This window comes from Pyrus communis, chromosome 1 (genome assembly GCF_041283825.1).
Source record: "Pyrus communis isolate YQ-2024b chromosome 1, ASM4128382v1, whole genome shotgun sequence".
Taxonomy (NCBI): domain Eukaryota; kingdom Viridiplantae; phylum Streptophyta; class Magnoliopsida; order Rosales; family Rosaceae; genus Pyrus; species Pyrus communis.
Window position 1 is genome coordinate 11,474,012 of NC_142565.1, and position 21,097 is coordinate 11,495,108.

At 36.1% G+C, this 21,097-nt stretch overlaps 4 protein-coding genes across 6 annotated transcripts; 3 read left to right on the plus strand and 1 right to left on the minus strand.

Annotated features, from left to right (window-relative positions):
- The first annotated feature begins 2,560 nt into the window (after positions 1–2,560).
- LOC137720145 (uncharacterized) lies at positions 2,561–4,445 on the plus strand. Its single transcript, XM_068459153.2, has 3 exons — positions 2,561–2,960; positions 3,716–3,844; positions 4,107–4,445. The coding sequence occupies exons 1-3, from the start codon at positions 2,631–2,633 to the stop codon at positions 4,284–4,286; spliced, it is 639 nt and encodes a 212-aa protein (XP_068315254.2). The 5' UTR covers positions 2,561–2,630; the 3' UTR covers positions 4,287–4,445.
- On the minus strand, positions 4,391–6,514 carry LOC137720142 (uncharacterized). The gene is made up of 8 exons (XM_068459152.2): positions 6,364–6,514; positions 6,182–6,262; positions 5,556–5,812; positions 5,361–5,430; positions 5,129–5,208; positions 4,923–4,985; positions 4,754–4,830; positions 4,391–4,651 (listed from the first exon to the last, which is right to left on the minus strand). The coding sequence occupies exons 1-8, from the start codon at positions 6,439–6,441 to the stop codon at positions 4,551–4,553; spliced, it is 807 nt and encodes a 268-aa protein (XP_068315253.2). The 5' UTR covers positions 6,442–6,514; the 3' UTR covers positions 4,391–4,550.
- Positions 6,515–8,286: 1,772 nt separating this feature from the next.
- LOC137720463 (ATG8-interacting protein 1) lies at positions 8,287–11,151 on the plus strand. Of its 2 annotated transcripts, none has more exons than XM_068459532.2 (3): positions 8,287–8,430; positions 9,154–10,046; positions 10,680–11,151. In XM_068459532.2, the coding sequence occupies exons 2-3, from the start codon at positions 9,174–9,176 to the stop codon at positions 10,782–10,784; spliced, it is 978 nt and encodes a 325-aa protein (XP_068315633.2). In that variant the 5' UTR covers positions 8,287–8,430; positions 9,154–9,173; the 3' UTR covers positions 10,785–11,151. The 2 variants fall into 2 exon arrangements, with proteins under 2 accessions (XP_068315633.2, XP_088553536.1); XM_088697410.1 differs by having other exon boundaries at positions 8,319–8,430; positions 9,158–10,046.
- Positions 11,152–11,637: 486 nt separating this feature from the next.
- On the plus strand, positions 11,638–15,759 carry LOC137721272 (origin of replication complex subunit 5). Of its 2 annotated transcripts, none has more exons than XM_068460375.2 (5): positions 11,638–11,885; positions 12,475–13,319; positions 13,403–13,816; positions 14,340–14,652; positions 14,756–15,759. In XM_068460375.2, exons 2-5 carry the CDS (start codon positions 12,484–12,486, stop codon positions 14,801–14,803), a joined length of 1,611 nt encoding a protein of 536 aa, XP_068316476.2. In that variant the 5' UTR covers positions 11,638–11,885; positions 12,475–12,483; the 3' UTR covers positions 14,804–15,759. The 2 variants fall into 2 exon arrangements, with proteins under 2 accessions (XP_068316476.2, XP_088553529.1); XM_088697403.1 differs by having other exon boundaries at positions 11,769–11,885; positions 12,482–13,319.
- The last annotated feature ends 5,338 nt before the right edge of the window (positions 15,760–21,097 follow it).

Sequence of the window (21,097 nt, forward strand, 5' to 3'; positions counted from 1 at the left end):
ACAACACATGACAATTGTATGGGGGGTAAAAAGAATTGGATGGATGAGAATTCGATGAAAAAACGCTAGGGGGGAGGAAATTGGCTATTTATAAAATTTTAGGGGATTAATCGGTTAAAGTTAAAGTTCAGGGAGAAAATTGGTTAATTATAAAAGTTCAAGGAGTAATTAGCTAAAATTAAATTTCAGTGGAGAAATTAGCACCTCTATACAAGTTCAGGGAGCAAATCGACAAATACCTCTAACAAAGTTATGTCATTCTTGAGGAATTCGGATCCTCTTTGTGTGGATCCCAAGGATCTGTGAATCATGTTCATTCATCGTATATCGTGTAGTTAATTTTCTTCAGATACTGTTTGTATTTACTTTTAAATAATAAAATTTAAAATAATTTCTAACCGTACGATGTACGATGGACAGACAAGATACGCGGATTCTCGAGATTCTCACTAAGAGGATCCGAAGAGGATCCTTATTCACTCTAGGTGCCATGTCATTATCATTTCCCAAATTTTCAAACATGGAGAAATAATTTTGCTTATTTGGTGAATACTATATGTGTTGATATGGCTGATTAGATAAAGGCAATACTATTTCTTTTGACTTGCAAACCAACGCGTCAAGTATACGAAAGCGATTAAAACGTAATAGTATTCACTCATGCACTTAATAATTATGAATCTAATTTTAGTTATGCGTTAGTATTTTTGAAAAGTACATTCATGTTGAAAATAAGAAAATGCATGATGTGGAAAGAGTTTTAGGACACTATTATCCGTATTATTGTTTTCATAACACGCGCGTATTGTTATATAGTGAGATTTACGATATATGGGTGATTTTCACATTTATATTTTGAGAGAGATCTTTATCAGAAACAAGTTCACCAATTTCACCAAGTTGATCAACAATGAGTTGAAAATGCATAGTGGCTTCATTAGCTACATAAGTTTGAGAAAAGTGCGTATAAGACAATCCCATAAAGTATGGGATGTAGCACAACCAACATTAAGATAAGTAAAGATTTGGATGTCATACTCATGAGATAGCTAATTACTAGCTTGTCGTTCAATTTTCTCCTCTCATGGCGTCGTCTTCTTCCTCCTCTCTTCCTAGACAAGCTGCGGTTTTTTATTTTTTTCTTTTTATTTTTATGGTTGGGACAAGAAGAGAAGGGAAGGGGGAGAAACTCCAGGATCTAAGAAAAAATCTAGACGAGTGATATCATGTAGAATTATGACTCATTGTATTGTATTGATGTGTGAAAAAATATTACAATATATATAGGATTATATTAATCATATTTAGGTAGGAATCCTAACCTAATTACAATTGAAAATTATATTCCTATAATACATGCTACAATAACGAAAATGATGCGGATTAATTAAGTCTAATTTACCAATATATTTTATTTAATTGCCTTATTTTTCTTATAGGTTGTCATTGTCGACAACAACGCGATCAATATTCAAAGCATATAATCAGTTTTTAATTAAGGTGGATTATAGTTCTTATCGGTTTGAAACATTCAAACTATTAAAATATAATATAGTTTTGAACGAGAGTGCGAGAGGCACGATAACGATTCTTATTGAAAAATTTAATCCATATCACATGATGCACAATTAAATACATATTCATATAGGCAATGAAATTTATAAATCAAGACGTGCTCAATTATCAAATTTATTAAAAATTTCTAAGTACCTCATTATTTTGCTTGGATTGATCAGTTGACCCGATAAAAATGCCCACCTTACTTGAGTTGCGGGGAAGTGTGTGAGAGAAATGGATGAAGAAGGGTGGAGGGCGATGAGAGAAGAATAAATAAAAATTAAAAACTGAAAAATAAAATGTTTATTAAACGAGTCAGGATCAAAGTACAATTAATGCGTGAATATAAGGTAATGGCATTCAACAACCATATTCAACAACAAGGGTAGTCGAAAGATTTTAAAGATGTGAATTAGTGACCTACTACTAATTTTTCAAAGAAAAAGTGTTTAGTCGTAATTTGAATGATGTAATTAACACATTTTCTGTTTATTTTAGAAGTTAATTTGCATTTAAAAAAAAATACTTTTAAGATGGTGTCCATCTTTTTTTTTTGGGTTCAATTTTAAAATGTTCATCAGTTCATACTCTTTGATACATTTCCCCCCAAAAGATGCAAAAAGTTAAATTTAAAAAAAAAATGAGTAACTTATTTTACATCATCAGTTTGCATACAATTATAACCTCATACAATATCTTTTAAAACATTTCAATTTTGTACATTACTTGTTATTTCATTTCAATTTTATATATCATTATGAAATGTGTTCATTTCAATTTTATGTATCCGTTAAAAAAAACTATTATTTTTTCGGTATATGCCTATGCGGACGTCACAGGTCTCCGGTTGTACTATAAGTATGGTGTATGCTCACCATACACCGAAACATTTGCTATGTGTTTTTCCACTTAATTTTAGTTTACTTTCACATTAAATATTACTTTTTCAATTAACCATTAAATAAAATAACATAGTGCCAAATAATTAGGTGTAAGACGAGCGTACTTAGGATGTGGTTAGCTGAAAATGCTTCCTTCTAAAGCCCTCTCCAATTCTTCGCTTCACACAAAGCATGGCAAACCCAACACCTCCAGTCCCCCTTCTCCTCGCCCTTCTCCTCCTCCTTATTCTGCCCTTCATCTTTTCCCCAAATGGCGTCCGGTTCGCCGAGGCGGGAAAGCGGAGAGTCCACATCACCGACGACCTGGACGACGTCGTCGACGATGAGGAGGACGACACCTGGAAAGAATGGGGCAAGAAAACGAAACCCTCTTCCGATTTCGATCCGCCGCCTGATCTGTCGAAGATGGACATGTCGCAGATACAGGCGGAGATGATGAAACGGCAGACGGGGCCGGCTTTCGGGTTCGTGAAGCTCCGGATGGGCGAGAAGCGGACTCGGGTAATTCGAATTTGCTCTTCCTTTTTGCTTTTTTATTCGTTTTTCAGCTGAATGCGAACTGGGTATGTGGATTTTTTATTGTTTGTTACTGGGTTTTGTCTCTGATCTAATAATTTTTACTTGGAACTTGAATCTGTTAATTTTACTGTAATAAGTAAGGCAAGTTTTTGAGCAAATGTATATCGATTCGGCATTTCAAATTTGAAGGGCACTGAGAAGTTCATTGAAAGTTTTGAATTGGATTTGGCGTGTGGGACTTTCTGTGAAATGCTTCTGAATTAGAATAGCATAGGGTGTCTGTGAAAGAATGTGGTCGAATGATGGAAATGGCGGCTCTTCAAGCACACCTTTTCTTTTAAACAGATCGATGTTTGATCTGTGGGGATGGGGATTCAAACTCGGGTACAAGGGGCGGGGACACTACCCTGGCCAATTGGCGTAACCCCGCTTGCACAAGCACACTATTTTTAACCTTTGGGACTAATAATGTGTGGAAAGTACTGATATTGCTGAACACTCCTGGATGCCATACGGAAATTTCGTGGATGGAGACATGAATTGGAGACCTGTTATATCTTTATGTTTGTAATTCTCGTTTCATTCTATATTTCGTACTAATCTCTATGTTGCAATACAATATGGCATAATTTGAAGTTGATCTAGTGGCTTCTAAGTAATAGAGATGACTTCATTTACATGTTTTTATAAGGCTTGAATGAATGGTAAATTTGATATGTGCTTTTCCCCCCTCCCAGGATACAGTGGCCGAGCTTGCTATGAAGTGGACTCAAGTTCTGAGGACCGGAGCAATTGAGGCAAGGTTCATGGGTGTTGATCTAAACACGATCATGTTCAACATGGAAAGAGGCCAAGACACAACAGAGGTACACTTTCCTCCCACGCTGGCTCTTTTTTTCCTCCGGATAAAGAAGTATTAATTCCCTGGTGTCTGGCTGAAGAAATTGCTCTTAAGATGTCTTTAGTTTTTAAGAATACTTTTCACAAAGAGAAAGGTTTGCATGCCTATTGTTGTTGATCATGAATTCGTTTGTTTGAATTATTGAGCTCATTATTGTGTGTCGCGAGCTTCTGCGTTCGTTTATTCTTAATATAGTTATATAATTTATTCTTTTCTCAATTCTCTAGTTGAAGGAGTTTACGTTGAAACAACCAGAAGCCTACGAGATAAAGATTGGCGATCAAGTGTTTCGAAGACCAGGAGATCCTCCTTTAGAGGAACTCGTTGAGAAGCTCCGGAATGAGAAAAAGAGAAAGGAGAGTGACAGTCCAACAGAGAGCAATATACATTTGAAAGAGGAATTGTAGTTTGTACCAGTAAGTTTTCTGACATGAAATATAATAACCCCTGTTGTAAATCCTTAGCAACCTCCACTCCTAATGATGTTGGAAAAAGGTAACTGTAAACGAGCTTTGTTTCTCGGAATTCTGTTTTTATTTATGAATTTGTTGTATGAAACGTGACAACTTGCTCTGTTCAACTAGTTTAAATAGAGAAGATGCATACAAATTTCCGACTTAATAGTCCTAAGTCTCCAACCGAATAGGGAACAAGATTGGCATGAACAGAAGCTACTTCAATTTCTTACTGAATTCAGAAAGCTCGACGATCTGAATTCTGGGAATTGTAGCTGCTTCCTCCCTCTCTTTCTGTGTATTGTACCCCCAATTCCCTGATCGAATTAATCCCAAGTTAGCAACTGAAGCTCAGACGTGTTTATCTGTCAATGTTTGATAAGGCTCAAGGGAGAAGAGTAGAAACAGAGAAAGTTTACCTAGATACAAGTTCCAACCATCCAATTCAGGTTCTTTGATGACATTCTTTAGGGTTGCCAAACGATCTTCGACAAAGCTGGTCAATGTCAAGCGTTATTGATCTCGTTCACATAAACTCGGTTAGACCATGTATTATTATGCTAAATGTTAAGCAGAAAAGTATCTTACTGCAGTTTCAGCCCCTGATGTTCTGGTTTCTTTTGAATTTGCTTCAATACTTCAACCTTTGGACTGGAACACGAATTCAATACTTCATATAAGAGTAATCCATAGACATACATACGTAATTAAAGTTCTACATTACGGAAAGCAAACCATAAGCATTGGTTCCAAAATACGAAATACGGATTAACAATAACTTAATAGACACTAACCCACTGCCAAGACCAAATATCTTTTCAGGCGGTATCGTAACTCCTGCAAGTTCTCGCAGCAAAGCATCAGCGAATCGGCTCTGTCCAAACGAAGAAAGGGAAATAAGGAGGTGAGAGAATGACAAGGGTGAAAGTTAGAAACGCAGAAGTGTACTCTCCAAGTAGAAAATCTGCATAAACGCTCGTTTATTGTGTTCGGGAGAAAGAAAACCCCATGAGTAAGGGGTCACACCTGTTTTGTGGTGACAATGTATATGGTTGAGCTTGCAAATCTTAGAGCATCAGGAACACCTGGATATAATCTGCAATGAAGTTATCTCCTGCTCAGTTATGCATTGAACTCTCCCAGTCCCAACAAGTTTGAGAGAGACGGGAATTCTGTGAAATGTAAATCGATCAACAGTGAAATAGTCCAAAATTCGGGTACCTATTTGCACCAATCCAAGTTTTCAAGTCCTCGTCCATCCATTCATCCCTGACCTTCCCGAAGAGATGAATAAGCGCATCCCTTTCTTCGCCCCATTCTGCCATAATCACCGGCTTCAGTTCCGACCACTTCTCCAGTATCCCATCCACCGTGAGCCCTTCCGCTACGGAGGACTTCCTTATAGAAGGTATCCTCATTTCCAGCAGCAACCTCACTAGTAGCAGGTTCTCATACCCAGTTTCCACCACAGGCCTCACCTGCCACACCATAAAATTCATTATAATCCTCCTTCAATCAAACAAATTTTAACGTTCTCTTGTCCGACAATCTACCATATTGTTATCAGGTGTGAATAACGAGCATAATTCTATGTTTGGTGTCCCGCAATCTAGCATGTTACGTTGCATTATTACCAAATGCGGGTTAATGTTTTCTTGTTTGACAGTCAAGCATGTTATGTTGTCAAACAGTCAACAATACCTAATGAACATACCGTAATTGTATCTAATCCACATGAACAACGTTTCACTGTCCCACAATCTAGCATGTTACATTATCAGACCGTGAATTATGACTACACAGAAATGATTCTATGAAATTAGAATATGGGAACATGGAGGACTTACTATGTACATCTGCTCAAGAACCCAATCCTCCAAAGCTGAATCCACGCCGTTGAATAGAGTTGGCCATCTCACTTTAGCAGCCTAGACATTTCATAACCACCATTCAAACAAATTAATCAATTAATTAATTAAACATTTTTAAGCTTTTAAATAAATATAAATACAAAAACACAAAACATTACCTTCACAGCAGATTGGGAGCTCTCTCCGCAGCTATCACACAAAACTCCATCAAAATCCAGAGCGTATAAATCCCCCATCTCTCTCTCTCTCTCTCTCTCTCTCCTCCTCCTCTCAGAGTCTCTGGTCTGAGTGGTTTCTTTTGTTCTTTTATCGACGGAGGACTTTAGGTAGCGGGCGATTATTCTTCTCCGCATCTTTTGGATGGACTTTGATTGGGCTGAGAGGTTAGGCCTGCCACTATAGGCCCAACTAGATTGAAGCGTGACCGCCAGTGTTTGAGTACCCACTGCAAACGACATGTCGTCAAACTATGAAACGACAAGAGAAGGGTGGAGGTCAGGAGGTGTCACCACCACCGGGGCAGTGGCTGACCCCGCAATGATTACGTGGGAATTGGATCCTCTCCTGAGCACAAGCTTAGGAGCCTGCTGATCAGCACACGTAAATCGTTGGATTTTGATCCAACGATTACAATTATTATAATTTTTAAAGAAATCATCTGTTTGTAGCCTTAAGATCAAAATCTAACGACTCACGTGCGTTGGTCAGGATACTCCTAAGCTTGTGCTTAGGAGATGATCCAATTCCGGGAATGTGGGGATAGGCTCATCATACAACCCACTTAGATCATATGAAAAAGGGATATAAACGAATTAGGAAAGCTATCAAGCCCATATCATTCATTTGCATCTTGACCCCACAAAGTTTGAGATTAGCGATATATCTTTTTTTTCAATATTTTAAGAGATCTTAAAATCAAAATTTCTCTTATTCGAAATAGATTCTTTTTGGATTTCTTCTATCAAGGTCACCGGATCAAGTGATCCAAATCTTTTAAATTTCATCATACGGCCCATCTGTTTTGACTCCTTAAAAACTATGATAATTTTTTACAGTTGAATAAAATTTAAAAAGTCTAGATCACTTGATTTGATAACCTTGGTGAATCCGAATCTCTTTTCTTATTCTGCAGTTCAATATTACTTTTCGTGCGAATACAGTTTATGTGACTTCTAGTAAAGAAAATAATAATGTTTTTGGGATTGACAATTAACTGAAACACTATTAAAATATTGTTGCCGTCCAATTGACATGCACAATTTTGTAGCGTTCACATGTAAACATGTTTACATTTGAACTATTCTGATAAACCTGAACAATTCTTTCCATGCATTTCTGCTCATAAATATTTTTTTTTAAAACTATTTTATTAAAAGCACGTGAAATAAACTTTAAAAGCACTTTTATGATTCAAAAGTATTTTTCACATTTCCTACCAAGTATTGATATGTAACTTTTTGTTTCGAATTTGTCAAATAACGTTCTTAATTTTTGGAAAATATCAGTAAATATTGTGAAATATATTTTTTTTGTCAAACAAAGTTACTTTCATTAAAAAAACTAGTACAAGAAAGAGAGACCAAACGGCTTCCCATAAACAAGATAAAGTAAAAAGCTTAAGTAAAATGAGAGCTTTAATCCAATATACAAAAAAAGATCCACACAAAAATATCCTTAAACTAGAAAAAACAAACAACAAAAACCCTAATCTAAAATAGTATAAATCAAACTGACGCCACTGCCACATTCTCGAAGAAAGGTAAAATATTTAATTGCATGTCCTAAATTTAGCTTTCAATTCAAGACTTAATTTGATAGGAATATATCCAACATTAAATTGGATACTGAAATTTACATTTAAAAAAATGGAAATGGTGAGTAAATTTCAGATGTAAATACCAAGACATGTGTGCAACGGATAAAATTTAGGACAATAACGTCACTAAAGAAAACAAGGAAAACTGGCGTAACGCAGTAAAGTTCCTCGCTCTGCACGCACGCAAACGCAAACCTTACCTGCTACTGCCGGTCAACCGACGCGTCCAGTTTCATCTTTACCGCTACCGCCGGTTTCCTTCTTTATCTCCCTCTCTTTTATTTCTCCGGAAATCTCTGCATATAAAAACCCCACCCCACTTCCCGAGACAGTTTTCAATCTTGAACCTTCGACCCCATCTTAACGTCGTCGTTTGGATCCCCCATCGGGAACCGCTTTACGCTTTTCTGTGAGTTCTTCGTATCGATATTAATTTGAATTTTTTTTTGTTTCGGGGAATTATATCGTCCGTTGATTGTTGTTTGTTTGCTCGTTTGTTGATCTGTACGCGTTTGATTAGGGTTGTGCTTGCTAGTTTTGATTGAACTGGCTCTTGTTTTGCTTTAATTTGACTTTTTGGATGATTTTTATTTTTAATTTGTGTATTCAATAATTATCCACACGCAAATTGTTCTGTTTGCTTGTTTATGAATGAAGATTTTGATTAAGTTCTTGAGGACTTGTGATTAAGTATTCGATTATTAATCAATTTTCTGTTGGTGTTAATGTTTGTTAGGAATTTGAAAAAGAAATGTATTTCACTTTTGATATTGTTGTATTTGTCATTTGATATCCTCGATACGGGGTTTTGAATGCACATCGGAACTTTGTTTTGTGAATTACTATGTTCGTTTGAATTGTATCGGTAGGAATAAAAAAACATAATGTTTAGAGGCTAAAAGAGATTATGTATGAAGATTTTATTTTCATTCAATTCCCGTTGGTTCATTTTAGTTAATCATCGCATTCAAACGAAAGTTGCATTTTGTTGCATAAGTGTTTTGTGATCCGGAAGTTTTTGTGCTGTAACAAATCAGAATTGGATTTAATGAGTATCTTGTTTTACTGAATTCTGATTGTTGTTTTTGGTTGGTTATTTTGTGTCTACTTGTGCCCTGTACATATGAAATAGGAAGCTTTAAATCCTTTAAGATGGCAGATAATGAGGAGAGAGAGGAAAGCACTGTGCGTGGTAAGATGGCAGATAACGAGGAGGGGGAGGAAAGTACTACTCGTGGGAATGGATGGGAAGTCGTACAACTTACAGCATCTACGTATGCTGCTGCTCCTGGTCCAGGAGGAATTGAGTTGAGCAATGAGGATCAGAGTGATACCTATGGTGAGCATGCTGAATCTTCTCGTGCTCTTTTCATGTCTGGTCACTTTGCTTTTCCACCCAGCCAGCATGAGAATTTGCCGTTGGAGTCTGATAGAAGCGAAATTCATAATGAACATTTGGACAGTGATGTCTTAGCTGAGATAGGTCGTGAAGAAGGAGGTAGGTCAAGTGGAAAGGAGGAAGAAACTTTGACTTTGGAAGGGTTGGATGTGCCAGATGAGTTTGCAGGAAAACAGTCTGTATATGATAAGGGTAACATGCAATTGATTGGTGATACAGAGTTTGAAGAAGGTTTAATTTCGGCTCACAAAGATCAGATTATAATTGATGCTGCTACATATCATTTTGACGGTGAAACAGATCTTGGTGGCTTATCTCATTTTGGCGAGAGCCCCACTATTCCTGGACTCGAGGAACCATCAGAACAAGGTTTAGGTTTCTCTGAGGACATCATGCAATCCCCAAGGTCTGAGAAAGATGATAAACTTGATGTTTCTCGCCTGCCCTGTGGAGCTTGGTGGAAAAGAAGAGCTGCTTCCTTGTATTCTCATGCAAAAGAAGCAAATGCAGTTTGGTCTATTTTCGTAGCAGCAGCTGTGATGGGGCTTGTGTTACTTGGGCAGCGGTGGCAAAATGAAAGGTGGCTGGCTCTACAGCAAAAATGGCTGTTGAGCGTCAATGATCAGGTCTGTCGATTTCCATTGTTTTCTCTTATGATTATGTTTCCATTTAACTATTTACTTTTTCTTTCCCTGGTCAAGGAATTGATATCCCATGTTTGTTGGTTTTTCTTTTTGGCCTGATCTTGCATTATGTCATAAATTTCATGATGTAAGCGTTTTATGCAATTTAGAGATGTATGCTTTGAAAAGTGTTAAGTAGTCGATTCTGTTGATATTTTGCTTCCTCACTTTTCGTTGTGCAAGATTCACCGTGATGTCTATACATTATTCAGTTAGTTCCTTATTCCTGATGTAATATGCATGGGGTTACGATTTGTCTCCTAGTTGAGTAGAGAATCAGGTTATGGCTTTTAATTATATTTTAAAATTTGATACCAATTCTTTATCCAAAGATTAATTACATTGGAAACACCACTTTTCCCAATCTGATGACCTTACCATGAACTCACATCATGGTACGGATGATAAGTAGCTTGTTGTTAACCTATAATAGCGTGCACTGACATGCAAGGCAAATGTGCATTCTTAGAATCCTAAGATTTGAACATGTGATAAGTTGCTTATATGATTGAGTTTGCTTCTACCAAGAGGAAAGTCTAGTTCGATGACACTGACATTATGTTATCATATTGACAGAAAACAGGAAGGATGATTGGTCCCATATCCCGTCTTAAAGGCGTTATAGTGAGCGGCCACCGCCGAGGATCCTTTATCGGGAGCAGCTCCTCAAGCGAGGCTTAAGATGATGACGAAAAATACCACAGGAGGGGTGAAGAGAGAAGTGATGGAGTTGGAGATGCAGACGAGGGTTACATATTAGTTTGTTTCCGATGTGGTTGATATATTTTCCTTTTATGGATAGTGTTACTTGTCTACATGCTAAAAGTCTGATATCACTGTCGTATGATCGTTTTCGATCACCATGAAGTTGCCGCTGTACAGAGAGCTCTTACTTGTTACGATTTCTATGATTACGTTTTTTTTGTGCTGTTGCTGGAGTTATGCTTGTGATTGATGTGAAGATAGAAGTACATTTTGTTGAATTTCCAGAATTTGTGAACTGGAATACGGACTGAATTTTATCATGGTAAAGCTCAATTTGTACTCATTGCTATGCCTATTTCAAGATGCAATTCAATTAGTAAAAATAACCGATCCGGTCGGCACCTGTCTAGTTTTGATGATTTGACGGATTGATTTGGATAAATTTTGTGTATGGTGTTTTAACATTTCAGTCGTTTATTCTTGTATCATTTAATGTTATATGGTATTCATGAAATTTTTCATATGTAATTTTTGTTTAGGAAAAAAGTATTTGCATCATTTATTTCCTTTATACATGCTCTTTTTATTTTTCTTTATTGATTATCATTTGATTGTTTCAATTTAAAACAAAAAATAAATAGTTGATTTCGTACCGAGGTTTGAAAAAAAAGAGGGAAAAAAAATCGAAGAACACCTCCAAACATTGTACTAGGCCTATCACAACTCGAAATACTCGATTGCATCGTTTCGTACTAATAAAACAAATAATTATTCTTTGTTTTATTCACATGTCTTTATTTATTTGATATGAAACGTCCCGCGAAACAGTGTACCATGCCATAAAATTGCTCTCAATCACAATTTCTATGGTACTTTTATCTTACGGTGGACCTTCACACTCACACTCCAGTTAATTGGCGGGAAGTAAGATTCCCGCGCTTTTATTCTCTCTTTTATCTCAACAACCTTGTTAGGGTTTCGATTCAAGTCAGATAACACTCTCGCGAAAACACAACCGCCACTCCTCCGCGTTTCTATCATCGTTCTGGCGGACTTGCCGGTGAGCTTTTCGATCAGGTAATCCTCAACCCCCGATTGACTCTTTAATTTCTAATTTGTATAGCCATACTTTTTCCCTTTCGTCCCCAAAAACTCAATTTCGTGAGGGTAATTTATTAATTTGGTAATTGTTTTTGGGGGGTTTGCTTCAAAATTTGACTAGGGGAGTGTTTGGTAGTAAGTGATGATTTTATGATGTTGGGTATTGTAATACATTGATTTATTTTGCCCAAGTAATCGGCTTTTCCGGTTCTTTAACCGCTATACGATTGTAGATAATTGGATTTAGCTCCATTAAGTTTTTATAGGTGTATGCGAAAGTTTCGAGGAGATTGAGATAGACTGTTCATGGAGGGGGGCTATGTTGTTTTGAATTTTTATTTTTATGTTTTATGTTTATTTCCTTGATTTGTTTTGTTTGTTGTAAGTTTCTGTGTGCAACTTCCTTGCAAAGTTGTGTTTGAAAGGCTGATTTCCTTTGAAGTTCGGCACTTCATTTTGCATCCACTATTTTCGTGTTGGTTTGCGGTGTGATTACTCAGTTATTTGTTATCGATGTTGTCTACTAAAATTCTCTGTCTTTAATCGTGATGTTTATTTTGGCTAGAATTCAGACATGGGTAAAGAGGAAAGTCCAAAAACCACAAGGAGAACAACCAGATCCTCCGCTTTAGCTACCCCTTCAAAGAAGGTAGTTGAAGAAACTAAAGCAAGTAGTTCACACCCGCCAACTCTCAGTGACCTTGTGTTGGGTGAAGAAGGAGAATCCTTTAGTGCCGATGATCTTTTGTCTAGTTTTCCTGGGAGACGTAATCAAATATTGGAGCTTCTGCGCCTTCTGGGTCCACAGAACTCTCCCATGTTTCCTGTCTTTGTGTATGGAGGCACTTCTACGGGGAAAACCAGTATTGTTGTAGAGACATTTAGGCATCTTAAGCGCCCTTTAGTTTATTCAAGCTGCCTTACCTGTTATAATCCTCGAATCTTGTTCGAATCTGTTCTGAACCAACTATTTCTTCACCGAAAGAATGCAGCAAATGGTTATTCTAGTGCAAAGCGCTGTGAAAGCCCATCTGATTTTGTTAATTTTCTTCGCGATGCCTTGGTCAGCATTCTGGGTAATACTAAGGGAAACTCAGGGAAAGTAACCTCCAAAAGGTCAGGAAAGTCTAACGGAAATATGATCTACTTGGTCTTTGACAATTTGGAGCGTCTTCGAGGATGGGATAAAGGTTCCACTATATTACCTTTACTATTTAATCTCTATGACATTTTGAAAATGCCTGAGGTCGGTCTTATCTTTATCAGCAGTGCCTCGCCAGATACATATTACTCAAATATGGGCTATGTGGAGCCTATCCCTCTATATCTTCCTGATTATACACAAGATGATCTGCAGAAAATCTTCATGAGAAACCAGGCGAACAAAAAGCTTTACTCCTCTTTTCTCAGGTACGAAAATAGTTGTTTTTCTTCTTTCTACTCGTCTTTTGCCTTTTGGTTTCTACTGATGGACGCTTTTTCTTCTTGGTTAGTGTTGTGCTAAGGCCCTTCTGTAGAATTACCAGACGGGTGGATGAGCTATCTTCTGCCTTTTCACCATTATTCACAAAATATTGTGAACCCATCACTGATCTGAATGTTGTTCCCAACAAAGAGACGAACCAAAGGCTGTATAATTTTTTTCGTCCCCATATTGCTTCTGCACTGAATGAGACATTTAAGGTTTCTTCACAGCAATCCCCCGAAGTTGAAGTTAAGGAGAGAAAGGGAAAGGGGGGCACGAGGAAATCCAGAGATTTTGAAGTTGAAGAATTAGATTTCCATATGCCTACTTCTGCCAAATATCTTCTTATTGCAGCATTCCTTGCTTCAAGAAACCCCGCTACCCTTGATTCATCCCTGTTTGATTCTACAGGAGGTTCTAATAGTCGAAAACGAAAGAGGAAGTAAGTCTTTCAAGAATAATTCTTGCATTTACTGTAGTTTATACTCTATATAGGTTTAGTTGATTAACATCAGCGACACTGGTACAAATTTTAATTTTGTTTTTTATGCTATCATTAAAGTTAATACTGCTGTAATCTTTTCAATACAAGGTCTGACATTCCCGAATCCTGTAGAAAACTAATACTGCTGTAATCTTTTCAATACAAGGTCTGACATTCCCGAATCCTGTAGAAAACTAAGCTAAAATATAAGTGTGTTCTTAAGCATGTAGCCACCTGCTTCCATTTTACCTTAGCCTAACCATAGTAACAAGGGATACTTTGAGTTTTTTTCGATATGTTGTGCAGAACAACATCTAGATAAAATTTCGGACATCTTTTTACTGCACTTATTCAGTGGAGGAAACCAAAATTTCTGCAACTTGCAGATCAACTATCTTTGCATCTATTGTTTTGGCATTTTGCAATGCAGCAGTTGTAAACACTGAATTCTTCTGAATAATGCTTCTTGATTGATGGTTAGGCTTTCGGACAAGTCAATGGAACAGAAGGAAACTGCAGAACAGGAATTGCTTTTGAATCCTGGATCATTCCCAATGGAAAGGTTATTAGCCATATTTCAGTGCATTACATCTGTAGGAGAAGGTCCTCTTGATGAGGAGGGACAAGAAGATGGTGGGTTAGACATTCAAGATGGGAATGGCGGGCTCATGTCTGATGTTCTCTTACAACTGTCCAGTCTCTGCAGTGCTAATTTTATTGTCACTGGTGGAAGCTGCCCGCTGGAGGGCTCAACTCGATATCGATCGACAGTGAGTGAAGATATGGCTCTTAAGGTAACCTAACGTTTCCCAAATTGAAATTATACCAAAATTTTATGTTGTAAGGTTAATAATTCTTTTGAAATTACATAACATCTTGTTTATATTTGGATTACAGGTAGCAAGGAGTATTAAGTTTCCTCTCTCAAAGTATATATACAGATGATCTGCTTTCAGGTGAGGTATCTGTGATACGGTTGCCAATTTATTCTCGAGGATGAAGCAACTTACCTGGTTTTCAACTATGTTACCCTCCTACTGTGTTGAATCATTGAACTCTCCAAATTCTTTAATCCTCATCTTTGTTGAGCAACGTGAAATGACTGGTATTGAGTGGATATACCGATTGTCGTGGTCTTTCTGACAGCTGGGATAGCACCATTGAACATAAGTTTCAGACAGTATCTTGGTGCCAAGTTTCTGCAGGATTGCCATCTAACAATTGTAGTAAACCACCTATCCGTGTTACATCCTAGTAAGTTGCAGGGCTTGGAAATATCGTTTCCTTATACAATGTCGATCGCAATTCTGGAATTGTTTTCCTATTTTTGTTTCCTTCTGCTAAATTTCAACGTAGTTGATTCTTCCATTAAGGTTTGGTCAGATGTAAGTGCTGTTTGAAGAGAAGGGCAGCAACATTCTCGGCCGGTGCTAAGCTTTAGCCTCACAATGTGATACATCATTCTAAACCTATTGCACGCTCCGAATCCAAATCAAAAGAGGAAGAAGAATAAGAGTTATGGCCCTGCAGAGGGAATTTTATATCACATTCACATAGGCTCTGCATTTCACAAAAAAAATGGTAAGAGAATTTCTCACAGCTGCTGAGGGAATTTGATATCACATTCATAGGACAGTGGATCAATAGGTCACAATTCCATCTTAAATGCAATTTTGAGCGGTGACGAGTTGATGATGCTATATATGTTGCTGCATAACCTTATCTGAGCCCAAGAGTGATTGAGACGGTAGGAAGAAGGATAATGCTTTGTGTCCTCTATGGGGACCAAGTCCCTCCACTTTTGTAACCTTATCGTCCGAACACCATGATCGGAACCATTCTTTCTTTTTATCTTGATCTAATGATTATACATGCAAAAAAATATTCATTTTGGAGAGCCATTCATATGCATAAAAAACAGATGGTTCAGAATAAGGATGATATTTGTGATTAAAATCGTTGATTGATTTAACTTGTATGAATGATTAAATTATCATGAAATTATATGATTTTTTTACAAATACGATCCTTAGATGATGACAAAAACAATGAACCATTATGCTTATGATGTTCAAAGGATAAATATTCATTAATCATAAGTGGCACGCGAGTAAATCCTTTTAAAGGAAACACATGCATTATCCTAGAAGGAATTAGTATTCAGAACGTTGACTTGACTCTAGTTTTTTGGGGTCCCCAAGGCCTTATTTCTCGTTTGGTCCAGCAGGGGAGGTGGATCAATGTATCATATTTGTTGGTCAACAATGCGTTGGATTGGTCCAGCATGGGAGGTGGATCAATGTATAATACTTGTTGGTCATCAATGCACAGTTGGATGTTTCAATGGCAGTGGAGATTTTAACTTGTGATCTTTTTTAATATAAAAAAGAGAAGTATCACCAGAACGTTCAGAAAAAAATATTGCTTCAAGTGGGTTTTGAATATCTTGCTTAAGAACTACAAGAGTTGTGGCCAAAATTTTAACCACTAGCTAGAGTTTGGTATTATTAACACTCAAAATTAAAAGATCAACATAAAGCCGTATGGTCCACTTTTCGTCATCTCGTGATATAAAGCTAAATTATCTACAAAAGAATTTAAGTGGTTCATCTTAAAAATGGGCTACGCCCACTGCATTGATATGATATGATATGATATATATATATATATATATATATATTTGATATGGATTACAAGAGTGCTCTTCTACCAATTGGCTCGAGCGGTAGGAAAGTACTTTAGGTTTTGCACCCGTCTTTTCTTGTTGGTAGACAATCCAGGACTATGAGTAGTCGGTAATGGCGGTCGTCTTTTGTCATGGTGGGGTTTTGTCATCTAAATTCTCTGGGCTGGCTTGCAGGCCCATCTCATTAAGCCCAACAACTATATAATATTTTAAAGGGTATAAAAGGATCATGTGTTAAGCTGACAACACTGGATCATTATCAATACGCACTATCTTATTATTTAATTGGAGAATAACTTAAGTTCAAATTTCACGGACGATGTATCATTATCAACAAACGATCTTCGTTTTACTGGAGAAGACCTGAGTTCAAATTTTACGGACAAGGATTAATAAAAAAAACTCGACCAGAGGTCATGCTTTGCAAGCCACCCGACCTACATGATGTTGTACCTAAATTTTCTTGTTTTGTTCAACTACTTAATTCTAGGTCATTAGGAGCCAAAATCTGTATCTAAACAAATGGGGAAGCATAGGCTTTTCTAGAGGAATGTCTCGATCAAAACCATTCACCCGAAAATTTCCTGTTATCGTGTAATTAAACCGTTTGGATTTCTATAACAAAATGGATGGTCATTAGCTCCACAAATTAAAGCTTTGTATTGAAGTGGATGGATTTTGGACGAGGGAGATGATCAGTCTTTGAATAGTTTTATATTTTGATAAATACATTATGATTATTTTGATATTATAGCAACTCAAACCTATTTGCATGTAATGCTTTGCTCTTTTGAGGAAATGCCTAAAAGAAGGCTGGTTTTCCCTTTTAAGTTTCAGTACCAAAGTTCTTTGTTTTCCTTAATTAGCATGATGAATGTGATAATATGATACCATCTCTTACCTATGGGGAGAAAAAACGAAAACAAAAATGCAAAGTGCTAGGTAAATTCAAGATTTTGACTTTTCTACGAACCAATGAAATTAGTTTGATTTGGTTGGTTTGAACAATTTGGTTAGGTTTTTGCCCATCTTTATTCCAAACTAATCCTAAGTTGTTCAGTGTGGCATTAGGTTGACATGCTATAGGTTTTGACCTACTTACGTACAAACGGGTGAAATTGGTTTGGTTGGCTAGTTTGAATAGTTTGATTGATTCTTTGCCCATTCTTACTTCAAATTAGTCTTAAGTTGTTCACTAGGAGTCATTATTTTGCATGGAGAATTTAACATTCCTGCAAATTGATGAAATTGATTTGATTTGGCTAGTTTGAACAAATTAATTTACTTGGTTTTTACCCATCATTACTCCAAACTAGTCCTAATTAAGTTGTTCAATATGTACTTACCCAACCGACGATAATGTAAGCTCTTCACAACATAAGGGGTCAATGGGTTAATGCTATACATGTAAAGAATGTGAAGGGATGTGTTAATGTTGGCAGTGCATCTGTGCATGCATGCACCGTTTTGTGTAATTTGTGGATAAACTGTCGGTCAGAAAAAACATTATCCCCATGATTTTTCTCATGCAATGTGCACCATGAGGTGACCAGGAAAACCGCAGCATGTAATTTGTGCACAAACTGTCGGTGTCCATAAACTTTCGAATTACATGCAAATATATATTAAAAAATATCTAAAAAGTAAAAATAAATGTGTGAAGTGAGGTCATTCACTTTCATTTATTTTATACATTTGGGCGTTAATTATATAATCCATTAAAAATGAGTAATACTACACTTACTATCTATTTGTACTATCTCTCTAATAGAGATAAGGTCCGCCAACACATATGAGTTTCATCTCTATTAGAGAGATGCTACAAATAATGATACAAATAAATGGTAAGAGTAATATTTTTTTTTTAAATTTATCAAAAATAGTCGTGTAAAGTAAGAAAGCAGAATATCTAACCAGTGCAATGTGATAAGTTTTACACGAAATGATTCGGCATGAATTTTAATTAGGTCTATTTGTCATTTACATGGAGCTTGAAAATCCCATGGCTTGCTAAAACGAATAATTAAAGAATTATGCAGTATCAAGTACAAATGATTTGATTTTAACATATTACAAAATTCTTTCTTTTCTTAAACAATTTTGTGTTTTATGCACTTTCTCCTAGAACAATTTTTGTTTAAATTCTTTTCTTATTTTATTTTAATTGACTCACTGTGATATGACAATTAAAATACAAAAATTAACACTTATATCCCTTTCTCCTAATCCACTAAGTTCGGGGATCCAGGCCGTTAAATTTGATTAAACGGCTAAAGTTATTATAACTTTTAAAATGAACCCCTGCTTTTAGCTATTGATTCAAATTTCAATGATCTGGATCTCCAAATTTTGTGGATTAGAAGAAAAAGATCTGGAGAGGATTCCTTTCCCTTGTATATGTAGTTTTGAGAGGATTGTTTTGTGCAAAACTATTCATTATATTAAAGGCATATTGAAAGAAGAAATGAATGACAACTTCCTTAACTATTTTTGAAAGAAGAAATGGATGACACGTATAGGCCTTGTTTGTTCATGGCGATTGGATTTGGTAGAACTATTCACTCTATATATTGAAGACATTTTGAAGGAAGAAATAGATTATAGCTTCCTTAATTATTTTGTCCAAGTTAAAGGTTACCATGAAGAAATGGATGATAACTTCCTGAATTATTATTTTTCTTCATGAGTAACCTTCATCTTGAACAAAAGGAAATTGTCATTCATTTATTTCTTCAAAATACCTTTAATATAGTGAATAGTCGTATCCAAATCATTCTAAAAAAAACGAAGCCATATTCTTCAATATTTCAATTTATGGTTTACAAGTCAAACTAGTTGCTAGCTAGCTTTGCATGCGAATTGCGATTAATAATTCTCGGACGAGGAAAGCTAGCACAAATATGGCAGTTCTGGGAAATTGAGATGATCAATGGAGGTTATATATAATGCTTGTGTTCTCTTGATCATGGGAGAAGCTATGATTATCGATTAACGAATATTCAAGGTATGAATGTAATAATAAGAACTGTTTATTCAGTTTATCATCATTTAAATATATTATATCTGCAAAAATTCATTCTAGATATCATTTAGCCTTCCATACGTATCAAGCCAACCAACTTTTTATTTTTATATTTTTTATTGTTTTTATAACAAATAGCATCCTCATGATGAACTGTCTATACATAAACGATTAAAATATCTCTAAATTAATTAATTATTATTATTTTTTTTTTTTGGGCAGAGATCATCTTTAAGTGATGATGATAACAAAAATAATTCTAATTATAAAATTGTTCGTTACAAATTCATTATCCTATATATAATTCTAACCATTTTAGTAGTGTATACTCAAAATACAATGTGCAACCTAGCTAATAAATAAGTGAAGCTTTATCAGAATTGCACATGATGAGATTAAATTTGATGACACTGTTCGACATGGTGCTTAGCCAAGCACACCTAAATGGTGGAATGGTTCCAAAAAAAAAAAAAAAAACATATTGGTTATGTACACTCTCACAAACCCATTTCATGATCACATGAATGGTGGTCTAACGTGAGGCTGGCTTAATCACACTCACATGTACAATCGGATAAGTCCGCAGAGTAATGTTTTCTTCACATTCACATATACAATCGGATAAGTTCGTAGAGTAATGTTTTTTTTGTCAGACTTCCGTTTTTAAAGTAGAAAGCCGCTTCTATATAAGTTCAATAAGTAATGTTTTCTTACTAGATTTGTGTTGCTTGACACGCGTGTGCGCGCGCGCGCGCATATATATATATATATGTATATGACAGATTCAAGTAAGAATCAACCTGATCAACTATCCATCTTATTCATAATCGGATAACAGATGCATGATCTCATACATTCTCGGTCACAATACACATCTTATATATGTTTGATAAGAGAACATTGTACCAAATTTGTAAAACTTATTTCATTGCAATTTATGATAGGAATGTCAACCCTTATTGCTGCACAAGAGCACAACACAAAGCTTGCCAGGTTTCATATGCATCCTGATATATGATGAACTGCCAGAGTCTGCCCAAATGTGCAAAAATTGAGGTCTGCATTCAGGTGACCTAAATATATTGTACTTCATGTTATAGATACAGAGAGAGGCACAGTTTTTTATCGTTCATTGATTATACAGCATTGAAAGTGAGAGGGTCAAACCTGTGAGTGAAGAATACCACAATATTGTTTTTACTACCATCCCTACTCTCTACTGCTCTAGGAGGGGGCTCTGCAGAATCTGAGAGGATAAAGATAAAGCTAGATAAGCAAAAAAGAGTCTCACAAGAAAAAACCAAGCAAAAAACAAAGAGAAGTTGGGGGATTACCAACCCTAACCAAAAAGACCCACATGAAGAACCCTATTTTCCTCATTTAAGTTCAAGACTTGTAATATATTTAACTTTATTATAAGACTGGAAAGCCTAAATTAGGAGAAATCCTGTTGTAACCGGGTGATTAATATATGTCATGTGAGGATAGAGATACTTATGTAAAGATATGTTCCTAGTTATAGTGTACGCAA